General features: G+C 45.5%; 1 protein-coding gene across 8 annotated transcripts in view; it reads right to left on the bottom strand.

Annotated features, from left to right (window-relative positions):
* ADCK1 (aarF domain containing kinase 1) overlaps positions 1-13,531 on the bottom strand; it is a 179,631-nt gene that overhangs the window by 73,598 nt on the left and 92,502 nt on the right. For all 8 annotated transcript variants that reach the window (XM_077123210.1, XM_077123207.1, XM_077123209.1 and 5 more), the window contains 2 exons: positions 13,010-13,168; positions 6,028-6,144 (listed from right to left, as the gene is read on the bottom strand). In XM_077123210.1, the coding sequence (XP_076979325.1) occupies positions 6,028-6,144; positions 13,010-13,168 (276 nt within the window). The remainder of the gene's footprint in view (positions 1-6,027; positions 6,145-13,009; positions 13,169-13,531) is intronic.

The following is a 13,531-nucleotide window of genomic DNA, read 5'->3' as shown; positions in this document are numbered from 1 at the left end:
GCCCCAGCAAGTGGGAGATGATGCTCAGAAAAAAAATGTACATCTCCTATTTCATATGGAGGTGGTGGTGACAAAACCATAAGAAACTGACTACAGCACGGACTATAGAGCATGTGGGGGAAGGGGACACCATCTGCTGCATCAATGACCATTACTCAACCTCCAAGCCTAGGTACTAACAGACAACACAGGTAGGTGGGCAGGAAAGGGCTCAAGGAAGATTCTCAAAGACATGCCTCTGCCAATAATAAGTTCATGAATTATAAATAAAAAATTTTAGGAGAATTTCCCAGCTTGCAAAGTCCATATGATGACCCTGTGAGGTAAGTATTGCTACTTACTATATAGATGACGAAACTCAGACTCAGAGCTTACGGGCCTTATCCAAGGTCACATGGCAAATAAAGGCAGAGCTAGAACAGAACCCCATGTGTCCAGACTTTGAAGGCTTCTCTTCATGCCACCACCCCACCCAGCCCTTGTGAAGCCTACCAGGGCACCCCCTCTGACTTGTATGCTGGGTCGGCACACAGTAGTGCATAATAAACCTCTACTCTTAAAATAACATGGCATGGATTTAAAAACTACTAGAAAGAGGAAACACTGCGAGGGCTCTGGCTAAATATGGCAGAGTGAACATGTGCCATTAACTCCACTCCCACAGGAAGTCCACTTTTATGAACTGAATTGTGTACACCAAAATGGTATCTCCAAGTCTTAACCCTGGTCATGTGAATGTGATCGTATTTGGAAACAAGATCTTTGAAGATGTTATTAGTTATGGTAAGGCCAAACTGGATTCAGGTGGGTCCTAATCCAATATGGACTGGTGTCCTTAAGAAGAAGAAGAAATTGGACACAGGCAAAGAGACAGAGGTGTGAACACCAAGGGACAAGTGAGGAAGAAAACACCATGGATTGCTGGCAAGCTACTGCCTGAAACCAACAGACGCATGGGACAGATTCTCCCCTGCAGGTTTAAAAGGAAGTCAGGCCCTGCTGACAACTTGATTTTGGACTCCTAGCCTCTAGAACTGAGACAATAAACTTCTGTTGTTGTAAGCCGCCAAGTCTGTGGTATGTTGTTAAGGTAGCCATAACCAGCTAAGATACCCACTAAAACTAGTGCCTCTAAGAGAACACAGGCAGCGAGGACCCCACCACAACAAAAGAGTAGAAGGACCAAAAGCAGCACACATAAAGAGAATTCTGTTTGTTGCAGGGAGCAGACGGCTGCAGGGAAATGATGTAGCAAACTAGAAAGCATGGAAGCCAGCAGTGGAGGAATTTTACATTTTTCCCTCTGAGCACCAGAGGGGCTCCGGAACTGAGGGCCCTTGGCACCTCTAAAAGTGGGATTTGGGGACCCTGAGAAAAGAAGGATGAGATGAAAGACCCCCAAAGTATCAATGAGACCCCCAGACTTCCTCCCAAACCCTAGCAGAAGAAGGTTTATTCTCCCTGGAGGTAGCAGGCCAGCTGTGGAAGCCAGACCACCTAGGAGCGCCCTCCTGAGGACAGGGGACATAACAGCTGCAGTGGGGCTCCTGACCATCTTCCCCAGCTGTGACTGCCCAGCCAATGTCTTCAGAGACCTTCTCCCCACCAGGCCTCCGGTCACGGTTCCGCCTCCCAACACTGTCACCTTCCTCCTGGCTAATTTCACGCAAATTAAATTGGGCCTCAGCCCAGGCAGGGTCTTAAACACACACTCACTGAAATCCAATTAACCTTCGATAAAGGTTCTGCAATCAATAATCATTCTGTGACTTGAAGAAGCTATATCCAGTCCGGGAAAGAAGGCCCCTGCGCGACCTTTATGTTTAATGAGATCAATGACAGTCACTGTTGCCAGCTCTTAAAGTGAATGGTAAATATGATAACAGGGTCTGGCCCCGCAGTGCTATTTGCTTCTGGGCTCAGAGACGCAAACCAACGAGGGCCCTGCAGGCTGCCTGCTTCCTCAGGCCCTGTGCTCCTGGTAAGTGAGTATACCTGTGCAGGACTGCCTCATGCCTGGAGGTACAACATAGCAGAGATGAGCCCTGGAGGGCTCCCCTACACAGCCCTTGCCCCCTGACCTGTGATTCCCAAACTTCAGTGAGTGTCTGAACCACCTGGAGAGCTTTTTTTTTTTTAATAGATTCTTGCCACCACCCCACCTCACCCCACCTCAGATTCTGAACAGCAAGTATGGGGTGGAGTCCAGAAATCTGCATTTTAAAATAAGCTCCCCTGGTGAATATGCACTAGATTGTTCATGAACAAGTCTTACTTCCCAGTAAGCCAAAGAATCTCTGATTTATAAACTGTCCAAATAGAAAGGACCCTTAGAATCCAGCTAGTCCAATGTCTTCAATAAGAAAATCGTGGCCCAGAGATGGGTAGTGCTTTTCAGTAGCAAGCCACTCGCAGGGCTGGAGCTTACACCCAGGTAGTCTTGCCTCTTAACCTGTATTTCACTACCTGGGTCTATCAGCAGCTGGCTGTTTGGACTGGTGCTCAGGTTCCCAAAGCCAGGCTGGGTTGGCCTGGGAAACAGTGGGTGAATGGCCTCCTCAAAGGGGAGTGGGGATGATGCAGCAAGTGGGTGGAAGGGTCTGGAATCGTTTCCACCTGCCTCAACAGGGATTCCTCCCAGAGGTACCTTCCAGCTGAGTTACCAGCCCGTGGCAGTCAAGTTGCAGCTCACTATCCTAGCCCCGGTATCTGGGGTGAGATCTTTGCCTCTTATCACTCCTATCTGTCCTTGTACTTAACGCCCAAGCAATGCTCATTCCCAAGCTGTCCTCAGAAGGGAAGGTCACTCCTGGAACTGGCTTAGTGAGTCTCGCAGTCCCAGGGAGACATTTAGAACCTCAGAATTCTATCTGAAACTTTCAGGGATGTGAAATCTTTCATATATAACACAAACACACACACACACACACACACACAAACTGGTCTTCCATGAGGGCTATGGCTTTGCTTGGTTGGTAAGACACATAATAGGTTAATATCTGCAGAGCAGGGCCTGTCCCTAACCCACAGCCAACATCATGGATGGTCAGCAACAGCACCACAAAGCACCCTGCTCAACCCCATCCAGCCTGGGGTTTCTGTGAAACTAAGCATTTAATGACATCATCTTAGAACCTAAAGAGCTTCCCAAAGACAGCATGCCCCTACGGGTTAGGGGCAGGGGGTAAGTACCAAAGACAGTGTAGTACGATTACAATGATAATAGATCAAGGAACAGAATAGATCAAGAGATGCCAGACACAGACTACACCTGACTTATGATGCAGAAGCGAGGCTCTAAAGGCTACAATTCCATTTACATGAAGTTCAAAAGTGACCTGTGGTGACAGAGTCAAAACAGTGGTTAGCCCTGGTGGGGGGGGTGGGAGGGGAAGAGGAAGCCTGTGGTGGGAGCTGGAGAGACCTTGATTCTTTGTTGGATGATATGGTATATCCATATGAAAATGTACTTGACATGTACAATGACAATTTATGACCTCAGGCAAGTTGCCGTCCCTTTCAGAGTCTCTGATTCTTCTGTAAAATAGAGACAATAGAATCTACCTCATAAGCATACAGCGAAAGGGCCCTGGAACAAGGACTGAAGTATTCCATAATGTTAGTGCTCACTTCCATGTCCAGGTAAAGGAGGAAGGAGGAGAGGACAGGGCCCAACAATAATAAAGAGAACAGCAACAACCATCTAGCTACCACTTAATGCTGTCTATGCATTAGCTCACGTTATCCTCACCCCTCTGAGAGACAGTCCTGTGATTACAGAGGTCCCCAGGCCCCAGCAACCCTGTGCTCACAACCACCACCTTCTGCAATTCCACGGGCCTCATCTTTTCAGTGTAGCTTTTTCCTCTGGTCCCATCCCACCAGTGGGATGGGACCACATGCTCATCTTCTTCTTGTGTTGCCTAGCACATTTACTTTCCTGCTGTCTCTTGTCTTCCATTCCTTCTTCCCCACCCATAGTGGCAGATCATGTCACTGAACTCCTTAAAATTTCAGTGGCTCCCTGGTGCCTCCAAACTCAGACCCAAAGCCTTCAGCATCTATTCCCCAGCGAACTTAACTCGCTGCCTCCAGCTCCGTCAAATCACACCCATCCCTTTCCCCTTCCTTGCAATGCTCCTCCCTTTCCCTCTACTGGCAAATTCCTATTCATCTTTCTGGAGAAGCTGACCTGCAGGGTGGAGGCGAGTGCTGCTTCCTCGTGGGCCCCTGGAGTCTTAAACCCCATTTGCTGCCCTAGATGTGGCCATAAGGATTTATTTGTGAACTCCTTAAAAGGGGGGGAAGGGAGGGCTGGATTTGATTCCCCTCTGACTCCCCACTGCTAGCACACAGTAGGTATTTTAAACATGACTGCTGTTGAAAAATTACTCTTACTCCGGAGAGCCCTGTGGGGACCACGAGGAAGAAAATGGGATACAGGCTACAGCCCCCATTGGCCAAGTTTCCCTTTGACCAAAGTGGTGGAAAATGGGAGACATGAGCCTGTCTTTTTTCTCTACCTCTATGTTGCTGATACAGGTAGCTATTGCTGTTCCCAGAAGGGCCTCTGACTCCTTTTTTGTGATCTGGGAAGAGGCCCTTGTGATCTGGAAAGAGGCAGGAAAAGGGGAAGGTGAGAAGGATGAAGTCCCATTGATTCCTCCCCATTCTTCTCTGTGGCTGCTCAGCTCTGTGGGACTCCAATTGCACAAGAAGAATGAGGAAGAATCCTCCAAGCAGGAGCTGCAGGGAGAGGAGGGGCTGATGACAGGGCAGTCCTGAGCCTGCACCTGAGGTATGCTGGGCTTCCTGGGACAACATCAGTCACCCAGATCCAAACAGCTAGGACAGAACCCAGTGTGCACAGCAGTATACCCACATGCTCTATTCTGCTCTTTGAAGCCCAGGGTGGAAGGCTTCCCTGCACCCACACCCCATTCTGGCCGACAGACAGAAATGTCAGCAACAGAAAGAACTGCCTGTTTGGCTGGCTGGTTGGTTCACTCATTGTTTGGTAAGTATTTACAAAATATTATGTGCTCTGCACTGTGCTAGACACTGGGAAAACTATTTGGAGAGGTAATGAGTTCTCTGTCACTGGAGGCATTCCAGTAGAACCAGTGGAAGTTGCTGATCAGTCATTAGTAATGTTGGAGAGGGGGATTATGTACCCCTGCCTTTGTCCTCTCCATAGATTGATGTGTCTTCTGCCCCCTAGTCCCCTGGAGACTTCCCCCTCTTTCAAGACCCAACTCAAAGGTCACCTTCTCACCCTTCCACCCCCACCTACCAAGCCCTTCCTCTCTCTCATTCATTCTTTCCTGGCTGAGTTACCAGAATACTTTGTACATAGCTCTATCACTGTGCTTACATTAAAGTTGCTTTTTATATGTTTCTATAGTCACCAACTCTAGATTGTCCTTAGGGACAGGGCCATGTCGCTGTTCCCAGTACCTAAAACACTCTAATAGATGCTCAAGAAATGTCAATTAAAGTGAATGGGCTCAACCTTTCCCTCTTCTTTTCCTAACACAGGAAAGAGGGAACAGGACCCCTAAGGACAGGAAGAGGACACCTAATTTATTTGAACTCTCATTTATCTTAAAATACATTTCATTGTTTCATTCAGCTCCAAAACACAACCATGTTCATTTTAAATAAAAATTGTTGATCACCCCCAATCTTCATGTTTAAAAAAGGCTCCAGAAACATACCTAAAATTCATCCTACACCCTGCTGTATGCTATAAACCCCAGCTTGAGGAAAAGGGTCAGAGGAATGGACAAGATGACCAAAGATCCTCTGGTTTGGGGACAAAGAACAACATCCCCAACCCTCCTCAGTGCCTTCCAGACACAGTTAAGATCCATCTTACTAAGAGATTTCTCTAATTCTTCAGTCAACGGCGGCATCTCAGGACAAGAGGCCAGATTCAGAGGCCCTCGTCCTGGACATGCCTGTCAACTCTGGGAAGGCAGACAGAGCCCATGTCCTCTCAGGCAGCCCCCGAGCTCCCGTCCTCACCTCGTTGACATCGATCTTGTTCTTCTCCATGTAGTGTCTGTCATTGACCTGCCCGCCCTCCACAAACTCCATCAGAAGAACTCGCTTGGTGGACAGCTCCCAGTAGATCTGAGGGACCTAGAGTAGGAAAGGGCAAGGTCAGAATGGTCTGGGGAGCTGCAGGCAGGACCACCACTATGTATAGTAAGCCAGACAAGAGCAGATGTTCCTTCCCACGACAGGAAGAAGAGGTCCAAGGGGGACTTCAGCAGCAGCTGGGGTGGGGACAGGGAGTGGCCAAGCTAAGAGCAGAGAGGTCCCCAGTCCAGACCTTTGGAGTAACCTCTGGTTTGCAGACAAGGAACAGCATCCCCATCCCTCATCAGCACCTTCCAGAAACAGTTAAGAGCCATAACTAAAATTGGGTTAGGGGGAAATGTACGAAATACCTCATACCTGGGCTGGAATTGGAGTTAAAAGCTAGTTCCCTCTCCCCACTCTACCACCAGGCTCACTTCAGGCTGCTCATGGGAATCTTATTCCACCATCTCAGTTTCTACTCCTCTGCAATGGGCATATCGTATGTACTAAATGATTGAATGAATGATTTTTTTTACCAGATGATGACTTCAGCCAGGGAGTCATGAATTTTCTCAAATTCATGAGAAAAAAAGTCCTCTATGGCTGACAATCCTGTATACTAACCCAACACCTACTACCAATCCTCCCCTTCCCCCTTGCCTACCTCCACTTTAGGTGGCGACAGGAAAAACTATCATTCCTGCCTGTCTTGCAACTAAGTAAGGCAATATGACACAGTTCTGACTTGAAATAGGTAGAGGTCTGCCAAGGGATTCTGGGACATCTTTTATTTTCTTAATTAAAAAGGATGTTTATAGATGGTGCTACTCCTCTTCTCCTTCTCTTCCTGCCTTGAAAATGAATGTGACACCTGGAGCTATAGCAGCCAGCTGAGGAAAAGTCCAAGAAAATCACAGAGAAGCCAGCCCTGATAATGTCAAACCACAAACACAATGCAAGCAGGTACTGCAAACCTTCTTGTTACATGAGGAAAGGAATTTTTTTCTGCTGAGGACACCCTTAAATTGGGCTTCCAGTTACCTGCAGACAAATACATTTCCAATTGATAAATCGCCCAAGCCCCTCTGACTCTGAGAAACACCCAACAAGCAAGAAGAAAATGGATTTCCCCAAGAATAGGGAAGAGGTTGGACTGCACCAAGAGCTGTTGGGCTGTCATGTGAGTGAACAACACCCAAGAAAGAGAATTACTGGTTTCACCATGCCCCGCTCCCCTAACAATTTGATGTTTTATTTCTTCCTACAAATAAAGAAGCTAGGGCAGTGAATTCAAGTGTTTCAGGAAATAAGGCCTTCTCTACCCCAAACCCCAAAAACTCTCCAGGCAGTAAAACAGTGGCCCTCAAGTCAAGAGACCTGCTTATGCTCCTAGTTCAGCTAATAATTCCTGTATCTTTGACTAGCCACTTAACACCTCTATGCCTCGGTTTCTCTCCTTAGAAAGGAAAATTGCTCTTGCCCCATTCTTAGTAAGGGACTCAGGATTAACAGGGCTGCACATAGCAATGAAGCTCTCTGGGTTCCTTGGAATAAAGGTACCAACCAAAATCAAGGCTATTTTGGTCTGCCACTTGCCTATGGTTTTTCACCCTTTCAAAATCTGGGCTAATAGAAAACTGTGACTCTCTGTCACATTGAACTTCAAATTCAGGCTTGCTTGGCATTTTTCAAAAAGTATTTTTAAGACTATGATTGTGAGTTTCTTTGTTGTTGATGTTTTGTTGTTGTTCCTGTCTTCCAAATAAAAGGGACATATTTAGGGTTAAGTTCTTCCCTCATGTTTAGCTGGTAACCTAAGCTTGGCAGTGGGTACCTGGGGCTCTGGAGAGACAAGGTCAGACCCAAGGCCAGGCCTGGCTGGGGAGACCTGGAATATAGTCACAAAAGAGCCATGGATTGAAAGAGAAAACCCAATGGCCAGAGATTCTCGGGCTCATTAATTAGAGCAATTGGTGTGCTGTGTTTCTCTCCCTATCCATCTCCATCTACCCACCCCCAAGTCTCCTCCAGATGTAACCATTCCAGCCTAACAATCAGAATTTCTCACTTCAGATGTCTAGATCTGAAATGACAGAAACATCAAACCTGGGAAATAAAGGGGTTTTGTCATGGGTGCTTGCCCCTCAGTGGCTGCAACATTGAAATGCCTGATAAATGCCAAACTGCTTAGTTAGGAGAAAAGCAGCTTAACAAAGGGACAGAAGGTCAAGTGACTTTTTCCTAAATCACCATGAAGGCAGGAGAGTTTGGGACAAAATCCACTCCACCCCAACATCCATGCTTCAACATGGTGCTGAAAGAGAAAAATTTAAGAGGCAACAAGAACACACAACCCAAACCCAAGAAAAAAACAAACAGAAGAAAAACCCTGGGAGGCTCTTGCTTAGGGTGCCTTCTGCCCCCAGAGAGAAGGACATACTCTGACCATCAGGCCCCCTGTGTCTAGGGTTTGCCTCCTCCCCATTCCTGTGCGCTCCACCTGCCCTCCTGTACCAAGACCAATCCTGACCCCAAGAAGGAAGGCACAAATTTTAGAAAGTTCTAGGCCAGGTCTCTGGGCCTTTGCCTCCATTCACTGTGCTGTTTGCCTGGCCCTGACCCCATGCACCTGGCTTTATGCCTATATTTTGGCTCATCTGGGCCAGCACCCATCACCAGGGCTGTAGTGTTCCCAAACCCAAGCCCAGTAGAAAAAGGTTGGGCCCTAGAGTCAGAGAGTCAGGCTGGACCCTGGCTCTCCCACCTATAGCTGTGTGATAGTGGGTGAGCTGTGTATATTTCTAAGCACCAATTTCCTCATCTGTAAAATGGTGATGACATGTACAATGGAAACAACAGTCCCCACTTCCTACTAGCACACATAGAGTAATGGCGCCTACCACAGTACCAGAAATTTAGCAACTTCTTCACAAATGTCAACTGCCATATGACAGCCACTTAGAGGTGGGTCAAATACGCAGCCAGAGATGAGTCACTGGTATGGACAGTCCACTGTAATTCACATCTTTCCAACGAACTACTACAAAGGCAAAATAGCAAAGTGGTTTAACATGCAGGCTCTGGAGCCAGGCTGCCTCCATTCAAAGCCAGCCTCTGCTATCTACCAGTTGTGTAACCTTGGGTAAAATGGTTGATCCCCTTGCACCTCAGATTCCCCAATGGTGATATGGGGCTGTTAGGATTCAGGAGTAAATAAATGTAAAGCACTTAAAACATGTCTAACACATGCAATAATATTAGCTACTATTAATCATTACAAATCAGTGGTTCTTAAACTTTAAGATCTTAGACTTAGCTATGATATTTCTTCAAAAGCATGTACACCCCCTCAGATTTTGTACACAATTTCTGGAGAGTCCCAGCCTCTTCACCTCTGACTTAGAAACCCTGGAATAGCCCTATTTATGAGATGACCCACCTACATGTCCACCTCCATACATTTAGACACATCTCATCTCTTCTTCTCCTGGGTTTGATTTGGTGATTATAAGGTTCCTACCCTCCTACCTTGACCTCAGATATCCCCTAGGTTAATCACAAACTTCATCTCTTGTCTTGCTCCCTCCCTACACACTCTCTCTCTCTCTCTGAGGCCAAATCCACAAATACCTTGGTCTTGACCATTTATCCTGGCTGCCCCCTCTGCCTCAGTGCTTGTCTGAGGCCAAGAGATTTATGGCACAGAGCTGAGATTATTAAATCCCACAGAAGCACTGGAAGATGCCTCACACACTGAGAGGTAAACTCTTTGGTGAGGCTTAATTACGCACAGATGTTGTGATGGGGTGCCAGTGAGCAAAGACAATTTATCTCCAGTTTTAAGAGCTGAACTGGGTTCATGGCACAAAATTCACTTCCCACTTTTATGTGTTTAGGCAAACTTAATTACTCAGAAGCCTAATTCCATCATTGTCTTAAAACTGGTGTGTGGATTTGGGAAGCAGTAGGTCAAATTGGTACATTATTTACCCATTTGGCAGCCTCTTTTCAAAAACTTGTGTTGTTATTGTTATTATTATTATTACTATTATTATTATTATTACATTCTTGGTCTGGCAGTTGCTAGTTGGCCCCAGACAGGAGATGATTTTGCTGTTTCTATGGCTACGGTAGAGATGGTTGTTTGTCTGGCTCAGAGTTCTGGCCCTGAGGAGAACACCTGAGGGGCAAGAGGCAGCAAAATATCCTGAGAAGAATACCAAGGTTGGAGTCAGAAAATCTGGACTCTAGCCCTAGCTCCTCCACTTTATGATTATAACTGTCATCTGTAAAGTGGGATGATGGTTAAAGATTCAATGTCAGAGTACTTGCATGACATTCAATGCAGCAGTGTCTGATGCAAAGGAGATGTTCAGTAGATATTGCCTATTTCTTTTCACAGAGACAACAGTTTCTGGAAGCCCTCTCTGAGCTCTTTCTCCTGTGTGCAATTAAGTACTTCCTTTTGGGCATCCATAGAAACATAGATAAGCCTCTGTCATAGCACTGATCGACCTGTACAATAATAACACATTTGTGCAGGAAGTTTCTCCAGGGCAGGGGCCACTCATCTCTCACTTGTCTGGGTACCCCAAGCTCCTAGCACAGCAACAGTCTCATAAGAAATGCTCAACAGATGTCGGATAAATGAATGAAAGAAATGGAACATGCAAGTGGAGGAAAATTTTAGACTCTATAGCACTATGCTAATTGGCCAATCTTATTACATTTGAGGGAGCCAAGTTTTCATTAAACTAATGGTTTGCACTTCAAGGATGGGATGGTGTTACCAGATCTAGTCTGCATGTCTGGATTTACATGCACAAGAGAGTATGTATATCCTCATCTATAATGGCAGCCAAGGAAAAGCCAGCCAAGTAAACTGGGGCAGATTAGAGGAGGTCTAAGTCACCCCATCTTTGTTAATCAATCCAGTCAGCATGAGAAATAAAAATGTTACCTCCATTCCTCATGATGTCTTCAAAAGCCTTGGCATTTGCTTCAAATGCAAATTTAGTCCACAGCAACAGAAACCTCCCCATTCAATGCTAGAGCCACCTTCCCCAAGAAGACTCTTACTTGAGGGTTTGAACTGGAACTTGCATATGGAACTCCCTAGGGACTTTGGGACTCCCTCTCTGGATCTCCTGGGTGTAGAGAGATGGGCTCATCTCTCTTGACAGTTCAAAGCCAAGCTCTTCATGTAGATACCAGAGGGGCCTCCAACTCCCAGTACCATCCCCATGAAGGGGTACTCCTGCGTAAATGGGTACTAATCCCATTAAGAACTAAATATGTTAGGAGAACAGTGACTGGCATGCATCTCTCTCATTCCAACCCCTCTATGGGGAACATAGGGACAGTCCTCAAAGAACAGCTCTGGAGCCATCTCTTCAGCAAAGCCTCCCCTGACCTGCCTGCCCCAAAGGAGTCCCTTCTTTTGAATCCTAAGAGCATCTACATGCAATGCCACTTGTAGGGCACTTACAGCCATGCCCCTGTATTGCTTGATATTACTTTCTACTTAAGTATTTTCTATTATACAGTCAGTTCCGCTAGGATACTTGTTTTGGAAACACAAATTTTTCTAATAGGTTTGATAAGTTGCATCATAATGCAAATCTTGCATTTGCTTATGTACAATTTCATCAGAAACACTAAATGAACACAGAACTGCATCCAGCTAAGCCAAGCCACATAGAAAGACACAAAACACAAACCTCAAATGCCACCATGTATTATAAGCCACACCCACCCACATCTGGTGTCACTTTCCATTCAATTTCAGATGATCATCCTTCCACCACTTCACAGTAACTTACAAGCTGCAACACTTCTGATGCCCAATTCCACAAGCAAACTTCAAGGTAAAGTCCCATATGTATTGTAGAATTATGTTGCAGTAGACTGAGTTGTGTATCTCAGGAAAAAAAAAAAATGTTCTTAATACATTCCTGTGGCAGTGAACCCACTGTAAATAGGACCTTTTGAAATGTTATTTTTAATTAAGGTGTGGCCAACTGAATCAAGATGAGTCTTAATCCTATTAGTAGAGGTCTTTATAGAGAAGACCACAGAGAAAAAAGCTATAAATCAAGAGAACCCAGAAGAGAAAGAAGATACCACCATGTGCAGTGTCAAGTGACAAAAAAAGCGAAGAGCCCCAGGATCACTGGCAGCCAATCCCAAAATGCCACAGACTTAGGAGAGAAAGCATAACCTTTCTGATGCCTCAATTTTAGACTTTTCCTAACCTCAGAACCATGAGCCAATAAAATTTTCATTGTTTAAACCCATCCATTGTATTGTATTTGTTTTAGCAGCCAGGAAACTAAAACATACATGTCTTAGCCGTTTGACATGTATACAACTGGGCTACTGTTTTTATTAGGTTCCTATCCTTTGTATGGGTATGTGGTTGGGAGTGTTGGGACCTGAACCCCATTTCCGCCATAAGCTCTGTGGTTCCCCTTGTGCAATTTTGCATCACGTGGTGATTTATAGGAGCACATATATCACATTAGAGTAGAACTGACTGTGACTAAATGAGTTAATATCATACACATTAAGTTCTTAGGACAGTGTGTGGGGTATAGGAAGTGTTAGCTATTATCATCATCTCTACCAGCAGCAGCATTGTCCTATGCTTCATTGAGGCAGAGATCATGGCTTACAGACCCTTGTCACACAATTGTAGACTTTTCAGTAAACATCTGATTAGCTGACAGATCAACGATCATATTTGGTATTTCTTTATAACTCTTAAGGGCTTTAACGTGTATCACCAGTGACAAATCATTCATCCCAGGAAAGAGACATCTCCACTCATGTTATGAAAGGGGGGACGCTCAGGGCAAGGACCAACGCTCCCCCAGCACTCCTCCCCCAGGAGTGCAGCTCCCCATTGCCATGCCCCTCCTACCTTTAGGAAGTAAAAGTGCTTGAGCATTTGTGACACTCTTTCAGCATTCCTCCCTTCGTTGAGAAAATCCAGCTCCAAAGGCAGGTTCTTCTTGGCTTCATCCACCAGCCACATAAATTCAAACTCTGGAAACAGCCACTTCACAGCCAGAACAAGCACCTGAAATCCACCAAGCCCTTCATCAGTAGGCCCATTTTTTAATTTCTTAAGCTGAGTGGTTGGTACCTAAGTGTTTATCATATTATTCTGTAACTTTTTTTTATGTCTGAAATATTTCATTTAAAAATTAAACTAGAATAGGAAAATAAGGCTGGATAGGTCAAGAGGAGCAAGAGATAAGGAATTTGACAACTCAGATGAAAAGCTCAGATTTGGGGCAATTTGGCCCCACTATGGACTCTTGAGCAATGATATGGTGAAAAGAGGGATTTTAGAAGAACTGTCTGGCATTTGGATATCAGTTTAATGATCTGAAATTAAACACAAATGGCAGAAAACAAGGGTCCAGTGACATCTGCAGAA

The sequence above is a fragment of the Tamandua tetradactyla genome, chromosome 12 (assembly GCF_023851605.1).
Source record: "Tamandua tetradactyla isolate mTamTet1 chromosome 12, mTamTet1.pri, whole genome shotgun sequence".
NCBI lineage: Eukaryota > Metazoa > Chordata > Mammalia > Pilosa > Myrmecophagidae > Tamandua > Tamandua tetradactyla.
The sequence above is the reverse complement of the archived record's forward strand: the minus strand, read 5'-3'. Positions and strand labels throughout refer to the sequence as shown.